At 51.6% G+C, this 14,631-nt stretch overlaps 2 protein-coding genes across 3 annotated transcripts; one reads left to right on the top strand and one right to left on the bottom strand.

The window, feature by feature from the left end:
* Positions 1 to 853: 853 nt before the first annotated feature.
* Vps52 (VPS52 subunit of GARP complex) lies at positions 854 to 9,929 on the bottom strand. Of its 2 annotated transcripts, XM_003473926.5 has the most exons (20): positions 9,631 to 9,919; positions 8,782 to 8,866; positions 7,635 to 7,687; positions 7,436 to 7,511; positions 7,213 to 7,280; positions 6,752 to 6,927; positions 6,412 to 6,562; positions 6,089 to 6,189; positions 5,835 to 5,967; positions 5,674 to 5,731; positions 5,270 to 5,403; positions 4,724 to 4,879; positions 4,172 to 4,290; positions 3,834 to 3,957; positions 3,558 to 3,653; positions 3,354 to 3,461; positions 3,172 to 3,237; positions 2,052 to 2,163; positions 1,740 to 1,858; positions 854 to 1,550 (listed from the first exon to the last, which is right to left on the bottom strand). In XM_003473926.5, the coding sequence occupies exons 1-20, from the start codon at positions 9,718 to 9,720 to the stop codon at positions 1,404 to 1,406; spliced, it is 2,172 nt and encodes a 723-aa protein (XP_003473974.1). In that variant the 5' UTR covers positions 9,721 to 9,919; the 3' UTR covers positions 854 to 1,403. The 2 variants fall into 2 exon arrangements, with proteins under 2 accessions (XP_003473974.1, XP_013012380.1); XM_013156926.3 differs by lacking the exons at positions 854 to 1,550; positions 1,740 to 1,858 and having other exon boundaries at positions 2,096 to 2,259; positions 9,631 to 9,929.
* Positions 9,930 to 10,040: 111 nt separating this feature from the next.
* On the top strand, positions 10,041 to 14,619 carry Rps18 (ribosomal protein S18). Its single transcript, XM_003473925.5, has 6 exons — positions 10,041 to 10,170; positions 10,639 to 10,737; positions 13,943 to 14,029; positions 14,115 to 14,216; positions 14,300 to 14,391; positions 14,507 to 14,619. The coding sequence occupies exons 1-6, from the start codon at positions 10,168 to 10,170 to the stop codon at positions 14,580 to 14,582; spliced, it is 459 nt and encodes a 152-aa protein (XP_003473973.1). The 5' UTR covers positions 10,041 to 10,167; the 3' UTR covers positions 14,583 to 14,619.
* Positions 14,620 to 14,631: the final 12 nt, after the last annotated feature.

The following is a 14,631-nucleotide window of genomic DNA, read 5'->3' as shown; positions in this document are numbered from 1 at the left end:
GGTGACCAGGAGGCGCCTTAGCCCTTCTCCTCAGGCTAGCACGGCGCTCCAGGGGCCTCAACCTCGGAGCGCGAGGACGCAGGCAGACGCCGGGCGGAGGAACTGAAGGGCATCTGCCACCGCCAATCAGAGCGTGGCTCTCGGCAATGGGGCGGAACCCTAAAAAAAGGCGGGAGCGGAGAATGGGCGCCCTTGTACCCTGTCTCGGCAGCTGTGGCGTCTAATGGAAGAGCCGGTCAGCGGTGCTCCCGTGCTGACCCTGCTGCTGGGCTCACGTCCCTTCCCCGGGCGGGGAGCACGCCGGCGGTGACTGTTTCCTGTGTGTCTTTCCCCTCAGGACTTAAAAGTGCCTGTCTCTCTCCGGCCCACAGTCTGAGTTCAGACGAGGTGGATGTACAGGTGGGACGGCAGTGGGATGGCAGGAAGGAAGGCTCTGTCACACGGAAATGGCCAAGATGGATGTGTGTGGAAACGTTCAACGTGGCGTGCAGGAGGAGCAGGTGCTATGGCCTCCAGCAAGGAGCTACAACAGGGAGCCACAAGGAGGTAAGGAGACTTGGGTGTTGGCCTGGAGAGTCCCCAGGGTGGGCCGCAAGGTAGTGACAGAGCCATGTTCCCAGCCCTGAGGTATTTGCCTTCTGGTCACAGCTCATGGTAACACTTGCTCTCTTGAGCTGTGCACTCCCTCTCCCCAAGTGGCTGTGGTTCAGAGACTACATTCTCTGCCTCTTGTTTTTCAGTTTCCACCAGAAGAGATGCAACCCCAAGAAGTCCTCTGAGAGGAAGTGACTTTGGAGAGCAGATGTGGCCACCTGACCGCCCCAGGAGGAAGGAGATAGAGAATATGCATGAGTGTTTTTCCATATTAAATATTTATTGTATTCTGTAGGCTGACCTTGGAGTAATTCTCAAACTAGGGACAGGTTAGTGTTCAACTTATTGAGATCTTGGGTCAAAAAGGGACAAAATAAATTATTCTAAGTGAGAAAAAAAGTCAGTAACTTGGAGGTAGTCTCCTCAGCTACCCATTCCAAGTTGAGTCTTCACACCTTGGAACATGGTGATAAGAACTATTGTGAGCCAGAGGCTGAGGCAGTGAGAGCTTCTGTGCAAGAAAAAGCCTCAGTTGTATAAGAGCAGAAAACGAAGGTGACAAAACCGGAGAAATGATAACAGTCATTTTAGAAGCCCAGAAGCAAAGTGGTCTTGGGAAACCTGATGACACCAGAAACTTCAGCAGGCTTCTGTGGAGGCAGGGCCTTCGCCTGGAGGCTGGGCGAGGCATGTCAAAGGTCAAGGAGGGAAAACAGACAGAAGGGCACCCCAGGTGATGAAGGCCATGGGATGGGCAGAGTTCCATGGAGAGGATCTCAGGCAAGGTCTCGATGGCAAATCTTGGCACATCAGAAGTTGGGCTTGTGTTTTTTCAGCTCCACCATAAGGTGGTGGATATTGATGAGCTCAGCCCTGGCAGGCAGGGCCCGAAGCTGGGGCTGAGACAGCACCCGGTGGAAGCGATGATAAACCTGGATCAGCTGGGTCAATGCTCCCTGGATAGAGAAAACCAAGGAGAGATCAGACTGGGTGGTGCTGATGCTGATGACAAGAGCAAGGTAGGGGGTTATTCAGAACATTAGGCATAGCTGGAACTGAAATCAAGGTTACTTGGGTAATGTCTAGGGGAAAGAGGAGAAACATAAGAGATGGGAGATGGGAATAAGGGCAGGGATTGCAGTCACCTGAATGATACTGGTTCCATTTCTGAAGTTGGTGAAACTCCGCATCACATCCTGACTCAGTGATTCCACTGATGACTTCCAGGAACTACCAAAGCCACGAATCAGCTGAGTTACCCGAGCTGATAGCAGGAAAAAAGAGTCAGGAGGGAGCAGACAGAAGAATGCTCCATTCCATTAAATCATCCCCAAAGCACAGCTGTCCTTCCCTTCAAACCCTCTTTTCTGCCCTTCCAGTCAGGCCTTTCATCTGTATCCTATTTTTTTCCAGTTCCCTTACCACTGATCCCCCCCATGACCATACGATCCTCATACCTTCCTCCCCTCGAAGTCGCTCAGCCTGTCCACGCTCAATCAAAGCTTCAGCCTCCTTCACAAATGCCACCAGTCCCCCAAAAGGAGGAGACAACAACTCTTCGATGAATTCCTGGAGAACGCACAAGTATACACAGAGCTGCGTGCCCCAGCAGCAGCAGATTTTCCTAGTTCTGCCATCGTGATTGTGTAGGAGTCAAGCACATGCCTGTAATAAAGAGCTCATTTCTACAGTCACCGATCATCTCACAAGAGGTAGAGGAAATCCCCAAGAACCTCCCTCTTCAAATACACACTAAAATGAACTGGGAGCAAAGCAATAAACAATAGTGGTCAGGGCTAGGAGAGGTATGGCCACTAGAAGACGCATGGCCAGGATACTCTGGAATCCAGCAACTGGACTTGGGTCTCTTGAGAGACTGTCAAAGAGGCCCCAAAGTAGACCCAATGGATGCATCTTTCTCTGCAAAAACAGAGACAAATCTTCTTCAAGGACAAATATCCTCAACCTTCTGCAGGGACCAAATAACCCTGTGATTCTGTTGTTCTAGCTCTCAAAAACTAATTATTGTGTTGCCATACATAGAAAGCTAAATTTTCATTTTGCTTTTAAATTTCATTATATAGTTATACTCTGAGTGTTTTTTGAAGTGTTTTTGCTGTTGTTTGAGACAAGGTAGTCCAGGCTGGCCTTGAACTTGTGGTAGCCCTCCTGCCCCAGTCTCCCAAGTGCTGGAACTAAGTTATGTGTCACCATGCCCAGAAGATACAGCTATTTTTAAAGCATGATTGTAGGAGAAAACCCCAAGGGTAGGGGGAAGCAACATGACCAACACAACATTTAGGTCAGCCGGAAGCTCTGAATGAGAGGGAGGGAGTGGGGCGAGGAGGAATCTAGTGTGACCTTTTTGCTAAGGTACTCTTCTTGGATTGTGTGATATGTTCATGGTTTTCATCGGATTGCAATAAATGAGATCAATAATGACAGCATGTTGGAAGGTACAGTAATGCTAATTCTGTGAACCTGAGATCCATTATGCTGCATCCCCTGTACCCCAATTCCATACTATAAGCTGAATACAGCACACAAGACTGTCCCCTTCCTGTCCCATGTCCCCACCTGTGTGCGAGCATTGAGCAGCTGCTGGAAACTCTCAACCTCTTTGCTGTCATCCGCAGCCCGCTCCTGAGGGAAGACAAAAGGAGATGGACTCCAAAAACAAGATTGAGCATGACAGACACCCTCTTCGCCCTCATGACGCCATGTGCTCTGTGTGGGAGACGAGGCAGGAGAGCCCTTACCATCAGTACACCCAGCATCATGTCATAGTTGTTGATCAGAAACACGAGCTGTTCCTTTCTGGAGGAGAATTCAGCTGCCACCCGGAGGACAAAATTCTCCACCTCCACCTGCAAAACACAATCGGAGGGAGTGATGCAAAAAGTCCTGCTCATCCAGGCCCCCTGCTGCTGCTGGCACTTCGGGGTCACTCCCTCCCGCCTCACCTGTAGCTGTCCCAGCAGCTGCATGGTCCGCTCATTGGGGATCGTCTGGTTGATGCTGACAAGGGCAGAGGAGAACTCTGCATACCGCCGTGTGATCTAGGAGAGAGAAAGTGGGAGAACACCTGCCAGCCCAACCTGCCGGCCCAACCGACTCAACCTCCCAATCTTCCATGTGACCGCCACCTCTTCCCCCGGAGTGTGGCCCAGCGAGCACCCAGTGCCTGACACCACAGTCAAGCACACAGCCCGTCCCTCAAGACCCTCGCCCTGGCTCACATAGTGGGGCCGCGTATCCAGCCCACCAAGGCGCTGGGGGTCGGTGCTTCGCACACTCTGGACGTTCATCTCCAGGATTAGCTCGAACCTCGGCCACAGCAAGGCCAGCACCTGTTCCCAGTACCTGTGGGCTTAAGCAGAACCAGAGGTCAGCTGGCAAGGGAGTCGGGATGCTAAGGCAGCAGGGGTGACCTTCCAGCTAATAGGGAGAGTGGGGAAGGTGAGCCAGGAGCAGCGGCTGCCTCCGCAGCACCCCACAGGACTAAGGAGCAATGACCTCAGGTCAGGAGGAGCCCAAGGGTCAGGCAGCAGGGGAACAAGGACCAGAACTTTGTGACCTGTCCAAGGCCGGGACCTCCCGCTTCGCTGCAATGTTGCGGAATCGGAGAACAATGTGGATACAGAGAAAAACGGCAATGGCATCGTAGCAGTCAGCCAGATAGGATTCCAGGTGCTTCTGTGATTCAGAAACCGGGAGAGGATTGGAAGTGAGTGTCTGTTAGTCTGTTGTTCCCAGGGGCTACAGACAAATAAATGCATGTGGCGTGGGCACGGAAAGACCTAAAATGGAAATGTGCCCTGCTTCCCTGTCCACTGTCCCACCTGTCCACTGATCTGGTCCACTTGCCCCTCACAGGTCACTGGAATCATGGGCCAACCACATTACAACCCAGAGCTGAGTGGGGCTGGAGGTTAGGACACCAGCAGTTTGGGGCCCTTTGGTTTACCCAGTGTGGGTAAGCAGCAGCTGTAGGCTCAGGGACTTTGGACTCCTATGTACAGGGCTGAACATTTAGAATGAGAGGGTCCTGGTGTCAGGACCGCCAGTTAGAGCCCCACCACACCCATGAGGACAAAGGGGCATAAAAGCACAGCCGAAGGACTCTTACCAGGGTCATGCTGAGTGTTCGGCCCATGACAGCATGAAATAGGTCATGCGCAGCTGGGCCAGACACAACAAAAAATTCACAGATGAAAAGATATTCTCGGCACGAATTGTCTAGCAGGGCATAGTGCTGGCTGCGGAAGAGGGCTTCAAATGGGTACTAGGAGAGAGGGAAAGGAGAGACGGAGAGATGGATCCGACAGTGGAGACTCAGCAACCCTGGGGAAGGAGCTCGGCAGATGCATCCTATCAGGCCTCGCTGCAGGCAGGGAAAGGGCATCCAAAATGGGTACTGACAAGGTGGGGGACCTGGAGCCTAAGAAGTGCCCATCCCACTTGCTGATACTACTCCTGCAGCCACCTCCAGCCACCCCAAGTGCCACCCCAACCGCCCATCTCCTTCACAGCAGGCCGGAGCAATGGCACAGGCGGTTCCTATGTCTGAGGGGTTTCTCTGGGGCCTACAGGTAGGAGAGGGTCCCCCATAGTCAGGCCTTCCTGCCCCTATGTGTGGGGTCCCCTCCCAGCAGAAGCCTACTCCTCTGCACACCCTCTGCTCTCCCCGCTGGGCCGTGTGGGGCACCAGGATGGGGGCCTCCAGTTCAGTGGGGGAGATGACAGAGCCTCGGGTCCCTAGGGTGAAGATGGTGTTCCTGCTGCGCAACGATGGCTTGGAGAAGAATCGTGAGGCGGGTCAGAGTCAAGGACAACAAGGCCACGCCAGGCCCGAAGACAGGATCTGCAGGGACCCCAGGCCACCAGACATAGCCTACATATCCCTTCTCCCAGACACCCCCCCCCACCTCAACCCACATCTGCGATGGGTTTCAGGGAGTCTCCACATCCCCCGAAATCTAGTGGAGGACTATGTGTCCAACTATTGTGTGTGCTTTCCTGGGCAGAAGGCCACCTCCCAGTCAGGGCCTGGCAGGGGGGTGCCCGGCTCCAGGATATCTTTCTTTGCTGTATCTTCCACGCCCATGAGATCATCTTTCTCTGCAACTTCCTCATACTGGAGAAAGCAAAGAAGAGCACCAGTCACCATCTCTCCCCACAGAAGAGAAAAAACATCCCAACCCATGCGCCCAGGAGTGCCTGTCACCCCCTGGCCTCACCTGCACCTTCATGAGACGGCCCAGGTAAGAGCGGTAGTAGGACAGATAGATCTTGCTCAGCGTCTCCACGTATTCGTCCCTGATCTCCTTTGCTGTTGCTCGTTCGTTGCCCAGGAGGAACTGATAGAAGAACCTGCGGGGACCGAGGACAAGTCAGTCTCCTCACCTTCCCAAGAAACAAGATGCCCACAGTGGGCTGCTCCAACACTCGGAGGCCATGCTGCAACCTTCCCTGGGGGTGGGGGGGGGCCAACCTGAATTTCAGCAGGGCCGCCTGGGGGATCTGGTAGTTGGTCATTGGCTTCCTGAAGGAATAAATCTTCTGGAGGATGAATTCGCGGATCTTCGTCACTGCCTAGATGTGGGGAACCAAACAGAGGGTGTGAAGTCACAATCCTTCTACTGTAATGCAGAAACTAGGGTGGGTGACAATCGTGAATCATGGGAAGAATCAGGAATAGGTCTTGAGACTTTCAGGGAACCCAGAGAGGCAAGGATGAGTTCTGCAGGGAGTAGGCAGAGCAGTGTTCTTGGGGAGTCCTGTTCTAGCCTCAGGGTGTCCACCCCTCCCTCCCACCTTGACCCGCAGCCGGTCCAGCACGCCCCTGACATCTGCACAGGCCGCCGTGCCTCTGGCTTCCTGCTCTCTAACCGCAGCTGCCTTGGCATCCAACTCCTGAAGCTGCTCCAGGAACCTGGGCTCTGTCACTGGAGCCTCCAGAATTGCCCTGGGGAGCAGGGAGGAATAGAGTGGGTTAGCAGGAAGACCCACGCACATCAAGGTTAGAAGTGCTTATGGACCCACCCCTAATTTCCAGAAGGGGCCTGATGACCCAAGGCAGGAGACCCACCGAGTTAGCAGGCACCCCAGCTCATATACCTGCTCTAGACACTGACCCTGCAAGCCAGTGACTCACGTGACCAGAGCAGAGGGCACCACCAGGCCATCAACCAGCTCTCCGAGTTTCCCCCGAACCGCCTGGCGGTTTCGCAGTCGAATGTTCATGGCTCCTGACTGCTCCTGCAGCGTCCGGATCTCGGAGCTGATGGAGCTGAGGTCACTCTGAAAAGCTCCCAGCATCTGCTCCATGCGCTGAGGGAAGACAGAAGATGATGCTGCAGTCACACGGAGTTGGCAGAGGACAAGTGAACCACCCAAGTCTCTTGGTGACTATCCCAGTACCCACTGGCCCATGGGGTGATGGGTACCCCAAAGGTCACAGGGAAGTAGAATTTACAGCAGTGAAAAAAAGGCTGCTGAGGGCATCTGGAAAGTGATCTGCACCTGTGCCCACCTGAGGCTGACGACCCCGGGAATGGTGCCAGAGAGTCAAGAGGCAGTGCAGCATCATCAGGGGCCACAGGCTGCATTACTAACCTCCAGGACAGCATCGCAGGCTGTGATCTGGTTGTGCAGAGACGCAATGTTCTCACTCTCCTGAATGTCTATGCCACAAGAGTCAAGGGCCTGACAGTGAAGGCACAGATCCTCACCACACTGACAGAAAGCTCAGAGAGAGAGGCCTGCCTTGGCCGGGCTGTCTGCAACCACAACCCACACAGTCCCAGTGATGCCATCCCTTCTCTCTGCTGGAGGATACAATCTCGAATGGACTTCTGCTCGATCTGCTGTAGCTCCAGCTCAACCTGCTTTGAATAGTGACGGAGATCCACACCCTGGGAGGATATAGAGATGAAAGGTCAGGAGGACGTCACAATGAGGGGACCCCAGGACAGAGCCAGTGAAGGGCTGGAGGGAAGGCTGAGTGGAAGAGTAGGTTAGGATGTGGAGAGCCTCACCGTTTTGAGAGCTTCCTTTACTAACTCATCCTCCAGATTTGCCTGAATATGAACTGGAAACAGAAGTTTATTATAAGGAGCCAACTTCGCACAGCTCCCTCCCCCTACACAGACCTGCACAGCATCCCTGCCTTCTTCCTTCTGGCCCCAGGCCCCGAAGGTTACAGGTACAGTCCTCTCAGACACAGTTTCACTTCCTGCCATTTCAGTTACTGAGGGTCAATGGCAGACTGAAACTACCAAATGGAAAATTCCAGAATTATGCATATGTTTTAAACATTGCATCATCTGAGTAGCCTGATGAAATCCTTGTCGTCCTGTTCCATCCCATCCAGGACGCACAACATCCTTCTCCCCAATGTGTTCATGGGGTACATGCTACTGGCTTGGTAGTCACTTAGATGCCTTCTTCACTACCAGACTGATCATCCATGTCAGATGTGCTCATATTCAGATTACCCTTATTCTACTTAAATAATGGCAACAAAGTAGGAATAGTGAGTCCAAACAAGTATAATACAATATATTGCTGTAACTGTTCTGGTTATTATTTTTGTCTGTTTGTTTAGAGGCAGGGTCTTACTATGTAGTACAGCCTGACCTTGAACTCACTTATGTAGCCCAAAGTGGCCTCAAATTTACAGTGATCTTCCTGCCTCAGCCTTCCAAATGCTGGGATGAAGGGCTTGAACCACCACGCCCAGGCTCTGCTTTATTACTGTTGCTGTTACTCTCTTACAGTCCCTAACATGTAAATTAAACTTTACCAGCTAAGTGTGGTGGCACACAGCTATAATCCTAACCATTTGGGAAGCTGAGACAGGAGGGATTACAAATTTGAAGCTGACCTGGGCAACACAACAAATCCTGTCTCAAAAATAAAAAGGGCTGGGAATACAGCTTAATGGTAGAGCACATGCCTGGTATACATGGGGCCCAGAGTTCAACCCCAGTATCACAAAAATGAATAAGTTCTAAAATCACATGTAACGATAATTAGGAAAAACATAATATCTCTAGAGCTGAGTAGAAGGAGTAAACAGGCACAGCAGCCCAACTACCTGCTAAAGACTGCTACCTCCTGTAGGTCTTGTTTATTATTTCTAGATGATGCTATATTCTGCTCCCACCCAATAACATCACTTACCATCTACTTCATCCAGGATGAATTCATCAGAGGTGATATCCAACTCCCCAAGCTGCAGTGGCTCCTGGAGCCCAGGACCACCTCCCTGGAGAGGGACAAGTAAATGGGAGGGGGGTCCAAGGTGGGGAAGAATAAATATCCGCAGTCCTTCAGGAGAGGGGGAGGGACACTTTTCCTGGGGAGCCATAATCCTTAGTCTAATTCACAACTTACTGAATTTACTAGTATTTGGAATATGGAAGGAAAAAAAAAGTCAGGCACTTCACAAAGACAGTCAAGATGTGCAAATGAGGAAAATTAGGAACTGTAGAGGACAGGGCAGAACTTGCGTTTGAATTTAGGATCCTTAGATTCTTGGTATTCTATCACTGCACTTCTGGGAGCCTCAACTTCCTAGAATTGTCAGCGAACACAGTGTGCCAGATCTTAAACATATGTATCTAATCCTAATGACAACCTTCATGAGCGGTCCTATGATCTCTTCCACTTCACTGGTGTGGAAAATGATGGCACTGCACGGCTTCTGGATAACCTGCCCGGGGCACAGCATGAGAATAGCAAGGCTACGATCAGAACTAAGCAGTCTGGCTTGCCGGCCATGTTTTTAACCTTTACACTGTATCATTTCTCTACCAAAACATGTGAATGGGAAATTGCAACAACGCCCCGGAACCTGAGTTTCAGTCATTCTGATCTCCGCTGAGGGTCAGATCCCGACCCAAGGAAGGGATGGAAAGCCAGACAGGTAGCAGGGGAGAGCCAACCCCTGTGCTTAAACTCGGCCCAGGCCTTTCTGACACAAGGACGACCAGAGGAGACAACGGAGGACAAACAGCCCCGCGCTCTCACCAGGGGACACTCCTCTTCCTCCAGATCTGAAGCCCCAGCCCGCAACGCCAGCTCCCGCGCAGCTGCCGCCATTGTAGCCGCGGCGGCCATTCCCCGGCAGCCTCACTTCCGGCAGCTGTCAGTCCCAGAGGCTGTTCTCCCAGGCGGAACTACAAATCCCAGAGTGTCTTGCGCACTCTGAAATTGTTCCCATTTGTTGAAGTTAAATTGTTTGGCTCCAGCCTCGCATTATCAGCTCTGACCATTCACCCAAGTGGAAATGAGAACTGGCAGTGTTAAGCACAGTCTCATGCCGTAATTCTAGAAACTCACATACCCAGGAACTTTATCACAGTTTAAAAAAAAAAAAACCCAACCGCACCGGAAGTTGTGATACCCAATCCAAATTCTCAGACCTCAACTCCCGCTGAAGCAGTTTCCGGAAATGCTGAAACGATATTACTCCGCCCCTTCCGCCTATAAGCTATATAAGAGCATGACGTCACGTCCGCTCTCTCTTCCACAGGAGGCCTACACGCCGCCGTTCCTGCCGCCGCCATGGTAAGACTGGAGTCCGTGCCGGGATCCGGCGACATCGGAACCCAGGCAGGGAAAGTTTGCTGTCAGAACACCGAGGATGGCCGCATTTACGGCCTGCAGCTTTCTGTGTGGAGCGTTGGACCGCAGCCCTGGGAAGGGACGACCAAAGACTTGGAGTTCCAGGGAGCAGGGCCCGAGGAAGGGTCACTCCCCGGGCGCGCGAAAGCTGCCAGAGGCTTGGGCGTATGTGGCGATCTCCGGCCTCTGCCACTCTGCGTACTTTTGGGAACGGCCGACGTGCGCCTTCCAGAGTTTGCATTTTCCTAGGCCCGATCGTTTCAAGTTTTCTGAGGACTGAAGAGTTCGTTGTGTGAGACCCTGAGCAGGGTAGAGGGGTGACAAACTTATTGCTGTGGTGGAGGTTGTGCCTGACCTATAGGTGTGATGGTAGTTCGGGGTCTCTGACTTCTTCCCTGTGCTCTTTCTCAGTCTCTAGTGATCCCCGAGAAGTTCCAGCACATTTTGCGAGTACTCAACACCAACATCGATGGGCGGCGGAAAATAGCCTTTGCCATCACTGCCATTAAGGTAAAGCCAGGACCAGGGGTAAAGAATATCAGTAGAAATTGGCTTCTCCCAAACTACGCTGTAGAAGAGACGGGGCTGAGGGGACATAAAGTCCCTTCGCTATCGCTTCAACTCCCGCAGTAGAGGATAAGAATTAAGAGAATAACTGATCCCTCAGAACCTTTACCATGAAAGAGAAGCTGCCAAAGAGTGGTCTGAGCTGGAACCAGAACATTTCACACACGCAGGTTGGAGAGATTCTTTTAGGTTTGATTTTTTGTAGTCTGACTTCTCCCTAGTGCCTCATAATGACAAGCCTTGCTTGTAGTGCATGGTCCTAAAATTTGGGTGATACCTGTTCACTTGCCAAAGCTAGGGAATTCTAGGCCTCTCAGAATGGAGACGTTACTGTTTTTTCTTTTAATCAAAGTAATTGTGGGAATCGGTATTGTACATTGCACAAGGCTGGCTAGATCTGTGTGCCAGGTGAAATGAAGGCGTGGTGGCACGTGCCTGTAATCCCAGCACTTAGGAGGCAGAGGCAGGAGGATCTTGCAAGTTCGAGACCAAGGTGAAATGTTTTTTTATACAGGGAATAAAATGGAGAGAGCCTGTTTTAGTTGGATGAATGCTCACATAGGATTGATGCAAAAGATAACTTAGAGGAAAAAGCATAGCTTTGATGCTCGCTTTTCATTCTGTACTACAGGGAACACAACTTCATTTATTCTCAGAAGGTTTACAGGAAGATTGTTTCTTCCTGTTGGGTGCTCTGAAACAGTGTAAAAGTAAGCACCTGGCAGATTACTATGGCAGACGTGAAATAATGAAGTAAAAAGACGAGGTGACTGATGCGGAGCCAACTTACAAGGGAAGCAGTTTTTTTCCAAACAGCAAGCTTTTCTCCGTCCCGTTATCTTGGTGGAAGACCTCCAGATGATAGGGTATAAGATAATGACTGCCAAATAATGGAAATACAGCTCCCAACCTGCTAGGTGTCCATATGCTGCCTTCAGAGAAGGAACTTAACCAGCAACCAGCGTATGTTTGCATACCTGGTGAGGGACTGAAGTGGTGTTTCTTGGGGATCCTGATGTCCTGCTTATAGGAAAGAACGTTTCCTAGCTTTAGTGAGTGCTAAGGTTTTTGCTAGGTGTGGGGAAAGCAAAGATTTTTACTTATGAAAGAACCAAAGTTGGACACGACAGTATGGGGTTGTGAAGGATCCCTCCAAAGATGTGGCCAGGCAGTGGAAAGGAAAGTGCCTTAACCAGGAGGGCTTATACTGGTGGGAGCAGGGTGGTAGTTGAGAGTCCAGGTGTAAGGCTGGAGTTTTTCTGTGCTCATGCCTTCCTAGTTGGTGGCTGGGACAAGGTCCACCTGAGTGACCTAGCCTGGTCTGGAAGTCATGATGCTCTTGCCTCAGCTTCCCAGAGTGCTAGAATTACAAGTATGGGAAACCAGCCCAGGTGCTTGCAGTACCCCTTAAGGGTGACTTTCATCCTACCTCTCTGGGCTTCCCAGCTGCTATCTATGAGTTGTTTGCAAACATCAGGGAAGGTTTGGGTTGGTCAACACCTGAAATGCTCAAGGCCCTTGTTGAGGAATTCTTGTCCTGCCAAAATCCTCATCAATAGCACTGCTTTAAATACTTCATCCACACGGTTGATGTTTAGTTAAATACTTCATCCACACGGTTGATGTTTATTTTTCTGTAACATGACTGGGACCTTGGATTGCAAATCTGAGACAGTAATCCTGTGGATCATGGGTCTGTATCAGTTGGCCAGATTGGTACATGCCTGTATAATTTGGCCAGGCCCATATGTCTGCTACTGGTTTATTCTGGAGGCTGAAGCAGAATTATGCATTTGAGGTCAGCTCGATTAACAGCAAGACCCTGTATCAAAAGGTAAATAAACATAAAATCTGTCTCTGTGTACACCCACTCCCAGTTGGAAGTGTCAGGCATACACTTGTCACTAAGGAAAATTTGAGAGACACCCTGATGTACTGAGTCAACAGAAATTTCTCTCTTGCAGCAAAAAGGATGTCAGAACCATGCTCACTCTGAAGGGGCCAAGAGCTCTGCCTCGCTTCCTGTGATTTACTGTGGCTCCTGGCTTTTCTCAAGTTTGGAGCTGCACTCAACCACACTGTGTCTCCTTGTGTGGCTCTTTCTCCTGTGTCTCTGGGTTCACCATCCACCGGATTTAGGGTTCCCTCTAGTGGAATCTAATCACTTTGGCAAGAGGACATAAAGTTATACTGTAGGGGTCTGGGTGACATCAGTGGGAGGAAAGGGGAGCATTTATACAGTCCAGGGGACACCATTCACATGGTTCAGGGCCACAAGCAGCTAAGGGCCTTAAGCTACATCCCCTGGCTTTATTTTTTTTTTTTTTTTAAACCAGGGATCAAGTTCACTATCTTGTATTTGCCAGGCAGGTACTTAAATCCCCTTCCCTTTTTTTCTCTTGGTACAAGGATCAAACAGCCTCACACCTGCAGTGTTTATACTGCTGAGCTAAATCTCTGGCCTGCCTTCCCACCCCTCCCCCAAAGGCTGGACTTGCATTTGCATATGGGCATGCAATTGCATTTGCAATTGAGTTTCTGCCTCCTGTAGTGCTGGAACTACATGCCACCATGCCAGCGCACCATTCTTAGTTACCCAAAGCTTGGTTCATGGGTTCAGGTGACAGATGAGTCTTCGCCATGATGGTGTTGCTGTGTTGTCACTGATAAAAGCATTAGTTATAGGTCCCTAGGTAAGGGTCATTCTTGGGTGCTGACAATCGTGATAACAGGAAATTTCAGTCACTGTTCACTTCTCCAAAGTTGTAACCATCAGAAATCTAGGCAGCTAACAAAACCTACACCTTCCTGAATCAACCCTAGTAAACCAGGCCCTGCCTGTGTCGCTGCCTGGGCTTGGAAAAATGGACTATTCATCACTGCAGAAGGCACAAGCTGCGTTTTTCTGCTTTGGGTCCAGTGTGCACCTTAATTTGGGCTGGCCTCAAATTTGGCAGCCTTCGTCTTGCCTCAGCCTCCCAGGTGTTGGAGCTGTGGGCATGTGCACCATACCTGGCCCCCGCCTGCTCAGTGATTGGGCTTCCTGTCTGAACAGTGGGAGAGGGAAACTGGGAAGGACCTGATTGTGGGTCCCACCAGTCTCAGCTGAGGTTGGATGGAAGCCTGATTCTCGGACCCCTTCTCTCAGGGTGTGGGGCGAAGGTACGCGCATGTGGTGTTGAGGAAAGCAGACATCGACCTCACCAAGAGGGCTGGAGAGCTCACCGAGGATGAGGTGAGGACAACAGGGGCTGAGGCGAGGCCAGGACTGGGCCCCATCTTGGAAGGGGCCACCTGGGCCTGACCCCCTCCTGCTTCAGGTAGAGCGAGTGATCACGATCATGCAGAACCCGCGCCAGTATAAGATCCCAGACTGGTTCCTGAACAGACAGAAGGACGTGAAGGACGGGAAATACAGCCAGGTGTGTGGAGAAAGGGGGCTTGGGGCGGGTCCGAGTGAAACCGGCTGGGGAGGAGCACCCGCGATCCCCATGTCCAAATGCAGGTCCTGGCCAACGGTCTGGACAACAAGCTCCGCGAGGACCTGGAGCGACTGAAAAAGATCAGAGCCCACCGGGGGCTGCGCCACTTCTGGGGGTGAGTAGGAGTGCCCCCCTCTCCCCCTTACTGGGCTGCAGGCAGTGGCCCCTGGTCTGTACCCATCCCGGCCTCCCTCCTTCCCCCGGTGTGACCTGTGGTCTCTTCCCACCAGCCTTCGCGTCCGAGGCCAGCACACCAAGACTACCGGCCGCCGCGGCCGCACTGTGGGCGTGTCCAAGAAGAAGTGAGCACGCGCCCTGCTAATAAATGACGTACCCGCCTCCAGCCTGCCTTGTG

The sequence above is a fragment of the Cavia porcellus genome, unplaced genomic scaffold (genome assembly GCF_034190915.1).
Source record: "Cavia porcellus strain 051 isolate PalLab524CR breed Dunkin Hartley unplaced genomic scaffold, mCavPor4.1 scaffold_28, whole genome shotgun sequence".
NCBI classification, from domain to species: Eukaryota; Metazoa; Chordata; class Mammalia; order Rodentia; family Caviidae; genus Cavia; species Cavia porcellus.
The sequence above is the reverse complement of the archived record's forward strand: the minus strand, read 5'-3'. Positions and strand labels throughout refer to the sequence as shown.

Coding starts and splice junctions, on each gene's coding strand:
- Rps18 (XM_003473925.5), top strand. Junction 10,738..13,942: donor TTGCCATCACTGCCATTAAG/GTAAAGCCAGGA, acceptor CCCTTCTCTCAG/GGTGTGGGGCGAAGGTACGC. Junction 14,030..14,114: donor GAGAGCTCACCGAGGATGAG/GTGAGGACAACA, acceptor CTCCTGCTTCAG/GTAGAGCGAGTGATCACGAT.
- Vps52 (XM_003473926.5), bottom strand. CDS start 9,720: ATGGCCGCCGCGGCTACAATGGCGGCAGCTGCGCGGGAGCTGGCGTTG. Junction 6,190..6,411: donor TGGACCGGCTGCGGGTCAAG/GTGGGAGGGAGG, acceptor CCCCACATCTAG/GCAGTGACGAAGATCCGCGA. Junction 3,654..3,833: donor TGGATACGCGGCCCCACTAT/GTGAGCCAGGGC, acceptor TCTCTCTCCTAG/ATCACACGGCGGTATGCAGA.